Source organism: Coenobita brevimanus, chromosome 76, assembly GCF_032717465.1.
Source record: "Coenobita brevimanus isolate Jiangsu-jjx chromosome 76, ASM3271746v2, whole genome shotgun sequence".
Classification (NCBI taxonomy): Eukaryota; Metazoa; Arthropoda; class Malacostraca; order Decapoda; family Coenobitidae; genus Coenobita; species Coenobita brevimanus.
In genome coordinates this window covers 10,934,771-10,951,752 of record NC_137029.1, presented here as the reverse complement: position 1 = coordinate 10,951,752, position 16,982 = coordinate 10,934,771, and the positions used below count along the sequence as shown (strand labels likewise).

At 39.3% G+C, this 16,982-nt stretch overlaps 1 protein-coding gene across 1 annotated transcript in view; it reads left to right on the top strand.

The window, feature by feature from the left end:
* LOC145408296 (uncharacterized) overlaps nucleotides 1–16,982 on the top strand; it is a 396,553-nt gene that overhangs the window by 359,492 nt on the left and 20,079 nt on the right. The window contains exon 3 of the mRNA XM_080279070.1: nucleotides 14,449–14,591. Coding sequence (XP_080135196.1) covers nucleotides 14,449–14,591 — 143 coding nt within the window. The remainder of the gene's footprint in view (nucleotides 1–14,448; nucleotides 14,592–16,982) is intronic.

The window sequence follows — 16,982 nt, the reverse complement described above, 5'->3', positions numbered from 1 at the left end:
ATACTTCAGCGATGGCGAGCATAGATAGGTTTCGCAAACATTCTTCTCATATAAGGACCATACTGAATCTGTAGTAGGGGTGAAATATTACTTCGGTGTGTGTGTGTGTGTGTGTGTGTGTGTGTGAGAGAGAGAGAGAGAGAGAGAGAGAGAAAGTACAGTATGTGGGGGGGGGTTAGAAAGATAGAAATGCCACTTGGGTCGGTGAATACTACTACGTCACACCGACGTCACGTTCCGAATTGTGGGCGGGGCTTGTATCGGGACCGAAGCTAGCCTCGCTACATGCCTCTGACGATTTTAGCTAAGTTTACCCTACATTTACTCTTATAAATGCCTTAATCATACACATTTGGTACAAAAGCATAATTTTACAAATTAGGTCAGGGTCTCAAACATGCACTGCCAAAGTTAAATCCTTGTCCGACGCTTTGTTGAGACGTTATTTAAAAAAAACAGTTGGACACTCCCCCTGAAATCCTTAGTAGTCTGAATGAACGCTTAAATTTTCAGTTCAATAAATGTGCATGTAGTGCAAAGTTTGTTAAAATTAATGCAGCTCGATGAATAAAGTTATTTATATACAGTACGTATATATATATATATATATATATATATATATATATATATATATATATATATATATATATATATATATATATATATATATGTGTGTGTGTGTGTGTGTGTGTGTGTATCTATCTATATATATATATATATATATATATATATATATATATATATATATATATATGTGTGTGTGTGTGTGTGTGTGTGTGTGTCTTTAGTATGGCATCGATAGACTGAATACATATATTGTGAATGAAACAATATTTCACTATCACGTGAGTTAGCGAGATCGATTAAAAACTGTGAATTTGGGAATATAACACTGCAGCGTAACATCTAGAGTCTGAATAGTCAAACTGTAAGTGATCTATTATCCCTGTATGAAGTTATTTGTGTTCGTGTAGATATGAGAATAAAATAAGGTTTGAGCACGGCGTGTGTCGTGACTGAGCGGGGACATTATAAACTGAGGACGACTGAGGTTCAAAGCGTGAATTGTGATAGAGAAGATTATTTCTGAATTATGGGAAGACAAGTGAAGTGTAGGGAGGTTTGGTGTGGGTTGCAGAAATGTGGGACAGATGAAATTTATGAAAGGTAGTTATGAACGGAAAAAGTAAAATATGAGATTAATGTGTAAATTAAGATTGAAGTGGGATTTGAGAGGAAGATGCGTCGGTTGAATGTTGTATAAGAGGGAAGTGTAGACTGTGAGGTGTGCTTTGTGAGAAAGAATTGTCAATCGAAAAATGTGTGAGAGAGAAGTGCAGACTGTGAGTAAAATGACAGAGAAGTAGAGGTTGCTAATGAGGCGTGATTTATGAGAGAGAAACGCAGACTGTGAGAGATGTACGAGAGAAAAATGTAAACTGAAAGTGATACGAGAGAGATGTGCCGATTACGAGCACCGTATGAGAGAGAAGTGAAGATTGTGCGTGGAGTGTGAGGAGGATATATCGTTTGTAACGTGCTGTAAGAGAGAAGTGTAGAAGGTGCGTAATGTGCAATAGAGAAGTGTAAATTATAAACACGGTTTGAGAATGAAGTGCAGACTATGAGTGATATGAGAGGGATGTGTAGATTGTGGCTGGGTGGTAAGGTCGGTAAACTGGAGAGATTAAAACTGGCTTCAACTAGAAAGCACTCAGAGATTGCATACCTCCGCCAGTACCATTGCCATTAAGAAAGTCGGAGATCTGGACCCGTGGAGACATTGTATCGAATACATATGATCCAAATCAGCTTCCAAATTTAATCGATTCTTTCTTGGCCCATGACCCACCCATCCATAAAATTTCAATGAAATTCATTGGGAACTTTTCCAGATATTGTGCCGGATACGCGGGATCTGGACACTGACCCGCCCCTAAATTTACCCAATTCCTCCTTGGCTCATGGCCCACCCATCCACAAAATTTCATATAAATTCATTGAGAACTTGTGGGGGTATCGTGTGGACAAACAAACAGACACATAAGTAAATACTTAACCACCTCCGGCTTCGCTGGCGGAGGTAATAACTCTTCTGTCACCAAGAAACTCTCGTATGCTAAATAGTAGAGCTTGCTAGTAAATGAAACTGCCGTAGGCAGAGTGCTTGCTGGGCAGATCCGATTGTGTCTGCTTAGTTTTCACTGGGGTGTAGGCAATCATTTGGCAAAATTTTCGCTCTTCATTGCGAAGCACAAGATAGGTTTAGAAAGGGAAGAATTGCATTGTCAGGTGCGCCAGACGCTTCTCTTCAATTTGGTAAGACAAAAAAAAAATTGATTTTCGAAGTTGGAAAAAATGATGCCTGAGCCGGCCACTGGATCCCCACGATTTCCGGACCATTGGCCATTAAAGGGTTTCAAGCCCCCACCCAGCCCAGGGCATTTGACTGATTTTGATGAAAAACACTAGGCTTCCAGGGTTTATTGGTATCAACCTTCTGATTATTTGTTTTAGAACTACTGGCGCAAAACTGTGGCCTGTAGAGAGCAGACAAACAAACAAACAGACAAACAGACAGAACCGACCAACATGCTTGCTGAATCTTTCGATTCCGGGAAGCAAAAAAGACATGCTCTGAAGGGCTTACGGAGAGATGGATAAGCTGTTAGGGTGGAAACTGTACTGTTAGAGAGAGAGAGGGGGGGGGGGAAGACTGATAAATATGAGGGGTTAGTTTGGAGATGAAAAAGGCGAGTAGTAAGGATGAAAGGCAAGATGTATGAGTGATGATGGTGAACAACGAGAAAGATGCGAGGTGAGGATGAGAGGAATGACTGGTGAGAATAAGAGAGATGAATGATGAGGTTTAGAGAGAGGGGTGGCGGAGGGGGAAAGATGAGTACTGAGGATGAGAAGTATAAGTGATGAGGAAGAGAGGTGAGGGATCAGTTGTGAGCATGATACGAATGAGTGGAAAGGATAAAAGATGAGGGGAATGAGCAGCCAGAGTGAGAAGGATGAGTGATAAGAGTGAGAGACATGACTGGCAAGGATGAGAGATAGGAAGGGTGAGGGGCAAGGATAAGAAATAAGAGAGATGAGAGATGAGGGTGAGAACTGAGCGAAATAGATGGGGAGAAAAGATTAATAATGAAAGGAGTGAACGGTGGGAATAAAAAATTAAAATAAAATGGGTAGTAAGGGGAAAAGATAAGTGTTCCTTTTTTTTTTTCTTTTTTTTTTTAAGCACCGGAGATGAATGAGGGAGCTGATATCTCTGTGTTGCAATATTAATGAGGGACATGGTCGGTGGTCAGGGTGAGAAAAATGAGTGGAAAGGGTGTGAGGAATGAATAGTGAGGCTAAGACGAGTGAATGGTGAGGATGAGAGATGAAAAGGGTTAGTGATGAGGGTGAAAGTTGACCTGTAATGCAAGATGGATAGGTCTTGTGACTGAATGGGCTAAGTGGTCAGGATGAAAGGACTGAATGGTTAGAATGAGAGGGATGAGTGGCGAGGGTGAGAGGGGATGGGTGAGGAGGGTGAGAGGGATGACTGGTATGTGTGAAAGATGAACTATGATGCAAGATGGATGAGTGGTGAGGGTGAGAGGCGAGGTTCCAGGACTGATGACACAAGTTAATGGGACAAACACTGTTGAGGACGAGGTCAGGGAGTCGAGGAACACCAGGAAATGAGAAGAGATGAATAAGTACCAGAGAAAGTGAGTGAGTGAATGAGAGAGAGAGAGAGAGAGAGAGAGAGAGAGAGACAGACAGACAGACAGACAGACAGACAGACAGACAGATAGACAGACAGACAGACAGACAGACAGACAGATAGACAGACAGACAGACAGACAGACAGACAGACAGACAGAGTTCCATGGCCAAGCAGATCTCAAGATCCTTGGTAAGTTTTCGGGTTAAATATTAAGCAAAACTTAGTCCTTAATAAGAACAGTTCAGGGATTACCTAAAATTATAAACAGGACAGCAAAACACAAAGCTCTCACCTTTCTTCCAGACCCTCCCGTAATTTCTCGTACAGCTGTTCAGGTAATAACGACTCATTCCTGAGTTAGAAATGAAGAAAATATTAACAAAGTAACAGTTGAATGAAGTAAACCTTTAATTATATGTACAGGTAAGCTTATATACATATATATATATATATATATATATATATATATATATATATATATATATATATATATATATATATATATATATATATATATATATATATATATTGATGCATATGAAGCATAGGAGTATCCTAGCACTTTTTTTTTGCACTCATCCTCACACCTCCAAATAACTCTACTTTAACCCATATTTCTTATCCTCCACAGCTGCACGTCCGTGCAAATAAATGAATAAATAAGATGTACCCAGTTTTGATGTGTACCTTTAGTTGTTCAACGAGGAGGTCGAGTAATCGTCATAACTGTTTGGAATAAACTTTTCCTTGGCCGTTCTTGTCTTTCTTCAACTACGTGATTTCTAAATCACAACACCACCGTACCCCTTTCAATCTGATTACATATTTTATATATAATACTTGCTCTCTTCAGATGAAATAATTGAACTTTGGAAAAACTTCTGGTGCTTAAATGAAGAGTAAATGATGGTTATATTTAACCCTTTCAGTCTGTAGTCTCCTGGTAAAATGAAATGTTTCCATATAACAGAAAATGTTATAAACACAACGCAAGTCATTTGGTTCAAGGGGTTAAGCTACTCTTATAATTCATGCGTAAAACACCACGTCCTTTCACACCAAGCACAGTCCCCCACACGTCACTCAGCCCCACAACCACTCTACAGCAACTGTCATAAAGACTTTGTAGTTACTTGTAGAGAAGTATATTTTAGACTTGTGGTTGAGCGGCTTTTATATCTTGTAGTAGTTTCCCCACCAGATGTCATGTAGTGACGGGAGAGGTAAAGAATAGTATGGGACTATTTTTATTTGTCTTGGAAATATTAAACAGGTATAATAGTATAAGTCCTGGGTAGCTACCTCCCTGTCTCGCTATCTCTCTCTCTCTCTCTGTTCTAAGGCTAATCTCCGTCTCGACCTCTCTCTAGGGTCGCTTGTCTCCTTCTAAACTCTCTTTCCTAACATCTCGTGTAGTAGGGTGTGTGTGTCACGTATGTTCCTCATGGCAACAGAACTTTCTCACGAGAGGACTGCTGACAGCTAACTGCATCATCTCCTTACTGGCCGCTGTCGTCAGCTTTCCTCCGTGTAAGCGTTTAGCGCTGCTCGCTTCTCGCAAACACAACACCTTCTCATCATTTGACTTCCTGCTTCTATCTGTCTCTCTATCTATCTATTTATCTATCTATCTATTATGTAGTCCTATATTTGCTCGGCCGCGCGAAAATGACGTACCATCGACATTTAATAGTTATAATATATTAATACATACTACATACACATTATAATGAACTTATAAGCTAATTAAGTGAAATACATAATATTGTAAAGTAAAATAATTGTATGAATATTGTATACATATATTATTCATAGTAAATAGTGATTATTCAGTAATATTACATTTTAAATAAGTTGAATACATATTGGAATAAATGCATTAAAGTAAATTATTTAACTGTAATACAGTATGTACTTGGGTTATTATAGTGAATTGCATACATGCAAGAATAAAAATAGTTTAAAATTAAGATTATTGTAAGAGTTATTAATATTTTATTTAAAGATAATGGTACTGGTTTGTCATATATGGGTCATTCTTCTTTGTGTTATTATTATTATTATTATTATTATTATTATTTTTTTTTTTATAATTAATACTATATACAAAATATATACACTTCATTCAGGGTGGTTAACTGTGATGTTAACTCTCCCCCCACTAAACAATGACTCCAAATTAGCAATTCTTGCATGCATTCTGTGCATGGCCAACAGCAATACTGCAACCACAATGCAGATAATTATAAAGACAGAAGGTGCTTGGCTATACACATAATATGGGTTGAACATACTCAAACTCAAATCTTCCCAGGGCTTCATAGTTTCATTGATCAGCTGCATAGTTTCAAACTTAGGTGAAGTCAGCTTAATACTTGTGCTCATGTTTAAGTCCATATCAGGCAGTGGGTGGAAATGTTTGTGTGTATGGTTGATAATGGCGTAGTGATTGATGGTGGAAAAAGTAGACATGGATGGTGTAAATACCGCACAGTAGTCTGGTGCTATGTATAATCCTGAGGCTGATGTATGAGATGGTGGTATATCTGGACAGACTATGTAAACTGATGTGTTATGAGGGAAATAAAAAAACTGCGAGTGTCCAATGCGTTGATGGTGTACAAGTTTATCTGGAGCAAAAGTGAAGTTGCAATGATGATGAATATTGTTATTGCTGATGATAGCCATTTCACAAGGGACCGTATCAGTAGGCTGAAACGTGAAAATGTACGCAGGACAAAGATGAACAGCATGTAAGGATGTGCGGCACTTTCGCTCAATCGTTGACTCACTTGCGAAAGTGACAGTGTCTCGTCTCTTGGAGACCATGATGAGTTCGGTGTCTGTGTTGATGTTGATGATGACTAAAGTGTTGTTGTTTCTATAGGGAGGGGTGTATTTGGTATACTGTGAACAGGTCTTCCGTGATGAATGGTACATGAACTATCACTGATGTTGGTGTTAGTGTTGCTTCCAAGTACGGGTAATATTGCATAAATTCCCTACTGCGGAACAATGGCTTCAATTTATGTTTATGTATGCCTTGACTAACTATCTGACGTAGCTCATGAACTGGGAGTAAGTCATTTGTGATCTTGCCATCACCAGCATTCGAAATTCCTTGCATAAGTGCCCTGAAATGATCTCTAGTGTTCTCTAATTGTAGTAGAATCGTGTCAATATGTTCTGTGATGATGGAGAAGTGCTGGAAAAGGGTAACGTTACCCTCCAAGTCATTTATTTTATCTATACTCTCGAGAGCTACGTTTTCTGCTTGTTTCAGATTTTTCACAATTGTTTTCATTGCTGAGTTCTGTCCTGTGATGAATTTATCTTGGTATGTTAGTACCTGAGCTATCTTATTAAATTTTTTGTTTATTTCTTTAAGGTCATCCTCTGTAGCCAATCCAAAGATGTTCCCAAGAATTGCGCCGCCCAGATCGAACAAACCGCGCTTTTGGCGAGTACGTGTGATGTTGTTCCTGTCGCTCAGCACCTCTGTTCCATAAGATGGGAGATCTTGGATCATGACGAGCATAGTTGACTTCGCCTGTTCTAGTTTCCATTTCGCTAACTTCACCATTTCATCCACTTCCTTGGTGATATGTGATTGTGAAACATAATTCCCTATCTTGAAGTCCAGAGTTCGCATCGGCGTCGCAAGTCTTTCTATATAAGTAGGTAAGTCATACAAGTAATCTAGACTTATTTCAGTACTCATGACGTCCTTGACGATTGTAGTCGTGGCCGTTGGAGCTATGAGGCATCCTTGTCGTACTATATGCTTGGGGTCTAGGTGCGCATATACTCTTACTATGTATAGGAGAATCCATAGCATAAGTCCCTTCATCGTAACCTACCGAAAAAAAAAAATCTATTAATTTCCTATAAAGCTGTGGTTGATGATAGTGATGATGTGCGTTACGGTTGGCTGTTATTTCATTTATAGAAGGAGTTTAAATCGATATTTAATTCCCGTAAATGATGTACTGTAGATTTCATTGGAATAGTTGCACCTATGTTCGATTGTTTGGTATATGACCTTAATTTCTTTTTGTAATCATTGTTGTGTTCTTGCTTGGTTTCTTGAGGTACGTTCACCTGTTCGGTTGTATCCGAGGCTGAATAATTATGTGATAATTCCCTTGAAACTCGTTTTAAATGGTCAATATGAACTTGTTTTTCCTCGCCACTTGAAAGTGACTTAATTAAAACTTTGTTTGCCTTTATGTTAATTACTCTGTATGGGCCCTCAAATTTAGGGGATAATTTATTGTCTCTCGTATGAATGACTCCGTAAACAATGTCTCCTAAGCTGATAGGTGAATCTTTTGCCTTTTTGTTAAATGCCTCCGTCATTTCTTCCTTGGACATCGTTAATTGTTTTTGCACTCTTTTGTGTATGTCCTGGAATTCACGTAAACGGAGTTTAGAGTAATCATCGTAATTGTATATAGGCATGCTGTCACCTTCTAGGAGCTCATATGGTAATTTTTTATCTGTGCCATATATAATGAAATGTGGTGTGTCACCAATGGATTTATTTATAGACCCATTAATGGAGGCCTCTACTCTGGGAATCCAATCATCCCAGCTTGCATAATTTTCACTGAGAATGTGTCGTAGCACATCTAATACCTTTTATTTTGTCTCTCTACCAACCCATTCGATGCTGGGTGATAGGCCAAAACGTTAACCTTTTTAATGTTGTATTGTTTACATATTTCTTGTAAGATCTCAGAATTAAATTCTCCTCCATTATCACTTATTAATACCTTTGGGGTAGTAAAGCGACATATTACATTATCTGTTATTGCCTTTGCTACTGTCTCTGCTGTCTTATCTTTAATTGGAGCTAAAATGACATAACGGGAAAAATGATCCGTTGCTACGAATAAGTATAGGTTATTATTGTATGATAATGGCATCTTGAGTAAATCAACAGCGACAACGTCCCATGGTTGATGTGGTACTGGGTAATTACCCATCGGTGCAGGTGTGATTGGGTATCCTTTGTGTTTCGCACATGATTCGCATCTGTCTATATGATTGTGTATATCTCTTCGTAATGAAGGCCAGTAATATAATAGCTGGGCTTGGTTGAATGTCTTATCCTTTCCAGGGTGTCCTGCATGTGGGCTGTCGTGTATCATTCGTAATACTTGGGGTATCATGTCATTAGGTACTACCAACTGGTTAGTATTTCTTTGGCGTTTTGGTTGTTTAGAGTTAATTTTGTATAATGTATTATTGACCATTGTGAATTGTTCAAGTGGGACATGCAGTTTGGGTAATTGTATGTCATCTCCACTTTCTAACTTGTATATTACTTTTGACCATACTGGGTCAAGTCTTTGTGCCTTTGCGATATCCTCGTGGTTTGGGATATTTCCTTTGAGATCTAACGCCGCAACCTGAATTGTGTTCGGGTTCCTAGATAATGCGTCAGCTACTATATTCATTTTACCTTGTATATAATGTATTTGTACACTGTAGTTTTTAACTGTACATTTCCATCTTGCTCTCCTCCCAGAAAGGAGTTTTTCTTTAAACATACCCACCAGTGGTTTATGGTCGGTGAATAAGTGGATTTCGTAACCATATACCAAATCTCGAAACTTTTGTAATGCAAAAATCACTGCAAGTGCCTCTAAGTCTGTAGTGCTATAATTTTTCTCTGCACCTCTTGTTTGTCTGCTGGCAAATGCAATTGGTTGATTCTTTCCTCTTTTATCTTCCTGCATCAGTACAGCCCCTAATCCTTTAACTGATGCGTCTGTACAAATAAGAAATGATTTCGTGTAATCTGGATATGCTAAACAAGGTGCATTCGTTAGTTTAAATTTTAGATTGTTAAATGCCCTTTTTTGTTCTTCTTCCCATTGGAATACAGCATCTTTTTTGAGTAGTTGGAATAGAGGGAAGGCTATATGAGAGAACTGAGACCTAAAAATTGTCTAACTTCGTCAGTCGTAGTGGGTTCAGGAAAATCTCTCACTGCCTGTATTTTGTCATCAGTGGTGTGAATACCATCAGAACTTAATTTGTGGCCTAAGAAATTTATTTCCTTAAAGCAAAATTTGCATTTAGAAAGTTTAATTTTTAATCCAGCATCACTAAGCTTTTGTAAGAGTAAGTCTAATTTCCTGAGATGATCCTTAATATTCTTCGTTGCGATAATAATATCGTCAAGATAAACAAATATTCCTTGTCCTAAAATTCCGGACAATACGTAATTCATAAGACGCTGGAACGTACCGGGGCTGTCCTCAGTCCCATTGGCATTCTTGTATATTGATAATGGCCTCTGTTTGTTGAAAAGGCAGTGTATTTACGTGACTCCTGAGATACCGGAATCTGATAGTATCCGTTTAGGAGATCGATGGTCGAGAATATATTATTCTCAGGACCAATATTCTGTAGAACATCACTTAGCAATGGCATGGGAAATCTGTCTGGGATGGTGTGATTATTTAGTTTACGGTAATCTACTACCGCACGCATTTCTCCATTTCTCTTGGGCACAAAGAAAAGGGGAGCGTTCCACGGAGAAACTGAAGGCTCAATAATTCCAAGCTTTAACATTTCATCGACATACTGATTTGCAAGTGTACGTTGGGAGTGTGGTATGCGATAAGCTGGTACGAAAATTGGTGGTGTTTCTGGGTGCACATTAATCATGTGATTAATCAAGTTAGTACACCCTAATCGTTCTCCGGGCAAGGCTACGGTGTCCCTGTGTGTTTCCAGCAGGGTTAACAAATCATTTTCTTCGTCAAATTCACCTGAGTGAATTAAATTCTCTTTTATTCTTTCTCTATCCGTAGATTTTATCTCACTTGTTACTCCACCAATATTTATTTCCTTCACAGGGGCTAAACATTTTTCAGTATTAACTATGCAAGTTCCCTTCTTCAACTGAACTTCCCCATTCATGTGATTAATAATGAATATCTGAGTTAGTCCTTCGTCGTTCGTATGACATAATGCGTTTTCTACTGACAATCCCTTTACATAATTCTTCTAAGACAAGAACAGTACTATTCCGTAATTTGCTCTTTATGGTAACCTTCATGTATGAATTAGGTGGTATAACCAAATCATTAGTGAGATGGGCTGGAAAAATTGATAAATCAGTACTGTTATCTGGGTCACTAATTCTGGAGGATGGGGTTGCTGGTGTAAGTGGATCTATACACTCATCTGTTTGTGTATGTTTGTTAAAGCCTTTAATATTACCAATTCTTTTTGGCTCTCTTCTACCAATCGGTGAGGGCTCTGAAAGTATTTCCTCTATAAATTCATTATCAAAGTCTATTCCATTCATTTGTGGGAGTATAGTTATGTTCTCAGTTCTCATGGATCTTAAGCCCAGTAACATATGAGCTTTAATTGCTAAGTTTTCAACGATATAGAACAATGCAGAGAATGGTCTTGTAGTTTCTGTGAAACTGAGATTTAATCTTATCATACCTTTTACTGTAATCTCTTGACCATCTACTGTGTTTAATTCTAAATCAGCTTCATCCAGAAAAGTTACTTTCTTTTTATTTTTAAGAATTCTATTTAGTTCTTCATGTGTTATTAAGTTCACTGGAGAGCCTGTATCTAAAAATAAGGAAACGTTTTGATCCTCACATACAGCTGGTATCAAGATACACTCATTTCCCAACATGCCTCCTATGTGAAGTTTAACCTTGTTCTTCTTTACGTTTGTTCGTTTTGTCATGACTTGGTCTTCCCCCGATTTGAACATAGACACAATTTTTTTCTACTGTTTTGCAATCACTAGTCCAGTGCCCTTGGTATCTATGATGCCTACAGTAAGGACCAAACCCTTGTGTCTTTTGATTATCCTCTTTTGCCTTGATAAAGCATTCATACCTTGTGTGTCCTGGTTTTGCACAGTAATGACACAGAATGGACCTATCCCTTGACTGTGACCTACGAGGTGATTTCCCATAAAAAGTGTTGTTTATAGCGCGAGACCTGCTCGGGCTGCGATGAAACTGCCTGTAGGAAGGCGTGTGGGAACGAGGTCTAGGCGTCTTTGTCTGTTTGGGCTGCCTCATTTCAGGTCGCGATCGATTTTGTTCTCTGTTTGGGGTCGGTGTTGATGTTTTCACAGATGATACTGTCTCAGGTACCCTGATTCTACCAGAATGTGCATGTGTGTCGACCACACCTGCTTTACTGCACTGCATCTCTACCTCGTTCATTAAGTCTAGTAAGCACATTCCAGGGATGTACGCGATTGTTTTGGCGATCTTAAGGGTTCTATCAGGTAATTTACACAAGGCAGCTACATAACCAATGATGTCCACGACGAGGTCTGGGGACATCTTTCCATCATCTGTTATCCACTTAGAATTCTCCAGAGTAGCTAATAGGGTTCTCTTGATTGTGGAGACATCAGCAGTTATTTCACTGAGCACATGGTTTGTAGTGTGCTCCCTTACAAGATCTACAATTTTATGTAATTCTGGAATTATACCTGGCAAGAAGTTCATACCTCCAGAAAATTTCTTCAGAAATTCAGTTTTAAATTCATCATATGTCCTAGCACGATGTAGCTTATCGGAGCGCAATAAATTGCTTGCTGGACATCTTTCCTGGCTTATGCAAGATGAAAAAATAGCAATTTTCTCTTGTTCATCTAGTATGTGGCGCTTGATGAACATTTGTTCGCACTGACTGATTAATGAAATGACATCAATGCGATCCTTGTCTGTGCCAGAGAATTTTGGGGCAGTCTTATCCTCGTGATACACAAAAACGTGAGGTGTGGTTTTTAGATCAGCAGTATTTGTTTCTTGATTCATATTTAATGATTGCCCTGTTAATTCAACTTGTACGAGTTTATCGTTATGTGAGGGAATGGTAGAATATGTATGACCGGACCGGTGAACCCTGTTAAGTATATTGGCATACGTATTTAAGGCAGCTGCGAAGTCGATACTCTCAACGTCTGAAGGGGTTTCCCACTCATCATCCGAAACTCCCGTATTTGTTTCCTTATCTATAACGTGTGGTGTGGGTTGTACAATGGGTGGGCTGTCTCTTAATTGTGAGTCTGATGTTGTGGCAATTTGTGTGTCATCTGGTATTAACGTGGGTGGTTGCGAAAATATTCCTGTCATTAAGATATGATGTTATGAAATACGCCTCTTGTTTATTTATGTCCTAGCAAACTAGATGATTAAATAAGTTGAATATAGCTAATTTTAGCACTGAGAAGAAATGAGCAAGTATAATTTTACCCACTTGATACAGATCGTAGAGGTGTGTCGATACAAAAGTCGATCTCGGAAGAAAATACAGGTTTGATTGAAGATCTCTTGATAATTCTAGTGGTGTGTTGATGGACGATATTACTCAGGAAACTCCATGGCCTGGTATTTGTAGTGGTTAACGGCTGTCCCAGGCAAACCTCAACATAGAACGTCGAATTTCCAACTTAACTGTGAAAATAAGTGAATATGAGTAGGAGCTATGTGAATAATGAGTAATGAGTAGTGGGTGAGAAGTGCCTGGTGTCAGTCACACGTTGCTTGGCATGGCAGACTCGCGTTGTGATGTCATCTCAGCACATGGTGACGTCGGCTTCCCACACTGGTAGCTGTGGTGAGTGAATGAGTAGCGATGAGTAACTTGAGTGAAGACGAGTGAGTAAGATGAGTTGTAAATCGTGTCTCACTCTTCGTTTGTTTGTTCCCTTTATTCTATGTGGAAGTTTTCTCTGTCCTTTTCTCTAGTGATTTATTCGTTGTGGGATGAAGACTGCCGCTACTTGTAGGTGCGTGTAGAAGATTATACAGACGACGTAGAGTTGTTAATTGTAGTTGATTGTAGATGGCTGTAGTTGATTGTAGATGGCTGTAGACTTTGTAGAACTGAAGCTAACCTTGTAGTCTCGGTTGCTTTTGTAGAAATTTGCTTTTAATTCGGAGACGATGTCCGCAGATTTGCTGGTTTGTCGTTAAGCTACTTGCAAGGCGTCGAGTGATCTCTTGACCTCTGCATCAGCGTAATGATCTGGGAGACGGAGGGGCAGGAGCTGATATTGTTGGTTGTTGTCAATCTTGATATTTTGTAGGAATTTAATGTTGATTCGTAGACGAGGTTCGTATACGTTCGCTGCTACCAAATGTCATAAAGACTTTGTAGTTACTTGTAGAGAAGTATATTTTAGACTTGTGGTTGAGCGGCTTTTATATCTTGTAGTAGTTTCCCCACCAGATGTCATGTAGTGACGGGAGAGGTAAAGAATAGTATGGGACTATTTTTATTTGTCTTGGAAATATTAAACAGGTATAATAGTATAAGTCCTGGGTAGCTACCTCCCTGTCTCGCTATCTCTCTCTCTCTCTCTGTTCTAAGGCTAATCTCCGTCTCGACCTCTCTCTAGGGTCGCTTGTCTCCTTCTAAACTCTCTTTCCTAACATCTCGTGTAGTAGGGTGTGTGTGTCACGTATGTTCCTCATGGCAACAGAACTTTCTCACGAGAGGACTGCTGACAGCTAACTGCATCATCTCCTTACTGGCCGCTGTCGTCAGCTTTCCTCCGTGTAAGCGTTTAGCGCTGCTCGCTTCTCGCAAACACAACACCTTCTCATCATTTGACTTCCTGCTTCTATCTGTCTCTCTATCTATCTATTTATCTATCTATCTATTATGTAGTCCTATACAACATCTCTCTTAACCTGCCCTTCTACTCACAGGACCATGCAGACGGGGCTCAGGTGCGTTCACAGTCACGTAGCGCGGTGTTTTGATCCTGACCGCCAGAGAGTGATCTACCAACTACTGACAGGCACAGAGGACGTCATCTTGTCGCTGTGTAAACCAGGAGACTTCAGGAATCGTACGTATATGTGCTGTGTTTGTTCTCCTGCGAAGTTAACCTCTTGATTTTTTTTAACAGGATGGACAGAGGAAAGAAAAACAAATTTTAAAAAATTCATGCACCGGACTACAGATGTCCTCCATTCATAACAGATCTGTAACAATTTAATTGAACTGTTATGAATGATGTCCTTTTCGTTTAGTTTTTATCTATAGATGATATTCTACAACTTGGGAATGGCTTTCTGAACTGGAGAGGTTAGATACGTCCTTCATTAACCCCCTGACTACTAGAGCTGTTTTTTAAGCTCAATAAGATTTTATATAAATAAAAAGAATTAATCGAAAATGTATCACCGGATTCAGGAGGTTAATTGTGTCGCATACCTCCTTTAATGCGTTTCTGTTTCTCTATGTCTGTCCTGCTTCCTTTTTTTTTTTTTCTTTTATTTCAATTTCTTGGAAAGAGAGAAATTGTGTGGGGTTGGTGGAGGATTAGTGCCCCTCCCTGTAAAACAATTAACTCTAAGCCCTTGGCCACCCCGTTTGGGATACATGGCGTCTGGCAATGAGTGAATGAATGAATGAATTTCAATTTCTTTTTGTTTTTGTCCGTCGCCCTATTCACCTATCTGCTGAACGGTCTCCCTGTCTTTCTTGCTACAATCACCACACAAATATAACAAAAGCTTCTTCAACAACATCTCACCTCCAGACGTTCCTACATTAGCAATGAAGAAACACCTACATATCCTTTCACGCACAGGACAATACAGCACCTCGAGTAGATCATTATACTGCATGCCTCCCCCTCCCCCCCATCACGACGTCCACCCATCCGATATATCCTTAAACAAAACTGACTGATTTCATCTTGTTAGATGTGGACATCACCAAGCCCTCATAAGTTATCACCTTCGATTTGGGTTGGTTAGAATCATTGATGACGCGTGCCCTGCTTGTAGAATTGGCCCACACAACAAAATACAGATCATGTAGCACTGCATTGCACATGATACACTAAGACGCAGATTCAACTGTGTAGGGACGACGGATCTGCTTGGTCAGGCGGATGAAGGTTAAGCATCAACAAAAATAACCTTTATTTCTGTTTATCTGGCTGGCTGTGCATATACTCCTATCAATCCACATTCGCATCTGTTTGCCTGCCCATGTATGTCTACATTTATTTCTCTGTGTACCAGTCTACCTACTGTATTTCCCCGTTCTTTGATTGCCCATATTCCTATTCATCCGTTTGTCTCTAAAATTATCTCTGTACCAATCTGTCATTTTACCTGCCTAATTGTTTGCTTGTGGCCCTGTCTAGATGTCTGTCTGTGGATCTGTTTTTCTGTCCTCCTAACTGTTTATCTTCCTGCCTCTATCTTTACCTGTCTTTCTTTTCATCTGTCTCTTCATCTGTTTCTCTTTCTGACCAATTTCCTATTTGTGCGTCCGTGTGTCTAGGTAGTTCTTTGTCTATCGACCTTTCTGTGTTGTCATCCATTGATTTACCTAGCTGTGTCTGGCTGGCAGTTTTCCTGTCTGTGTAGCTCTTCATTGTTTATGTGGCAAGCCGTTCTGTCTATATCTGTGTTCATCAACGTGTCTGTGTAGTTATCTGTCTATCTGTTTGTGTAGCTATCTGTTTATGTCTGTATGTCTGTGTAAACATTTGCCATGTGTACACAACCACTAAAAAATTATCGGCACTATCAGCGTGATAAAATTTGGTACACTGGACGATAGATGTGAAGATAAACTGAGTTACCGTGCTGGTTGGCTTCCCCGATCTGCTGAGCTTTAGGTCCGTATTCATAGTGGCAACAGAGGCTTCGTGGCACCGCTTACAAAGCAATTTGTTTTGCCTTTTATTGCTATCTTTTACGTTACGTAGAGAGATTAAGTATCAATTTATAAACGAGGATATTGAAGTATTATATGCAGAAAAAAATTGCTATCTAAGAAGTTTTACGAAAGAACCTGAATCCACTTTGAATATGAGAACCGTTCAATCGAAGCTCAAATTGTCCAGGCTGAAGCAATTTCGTAGGCAACACATTCCTAACATACAGTAATTATGCAAATCGAGAACTGTCTGAGGTAAAAGCCTATCTTAAAATAAACGGATATGCCTACCAATCATCCATTCCCTGATGTTGTTGCCATGTTCGTCAAACTGGTGATATATGATCTTCTCAGTATCATAATCCATGCACTCCTACATTCCCGTGTCACTGACATGGTTAATATTATAGCAATACTACGATACACACTGCATATACTTTACATGTGTTGGTCACGGGTTGTATATACTGGACAGCTAGGCCTGTAGTTTGCAATCACCCCATTCTTTAATTGATAATGATGGTTGTCATTGCATCATACCGAGTACGAAAATCCTAAG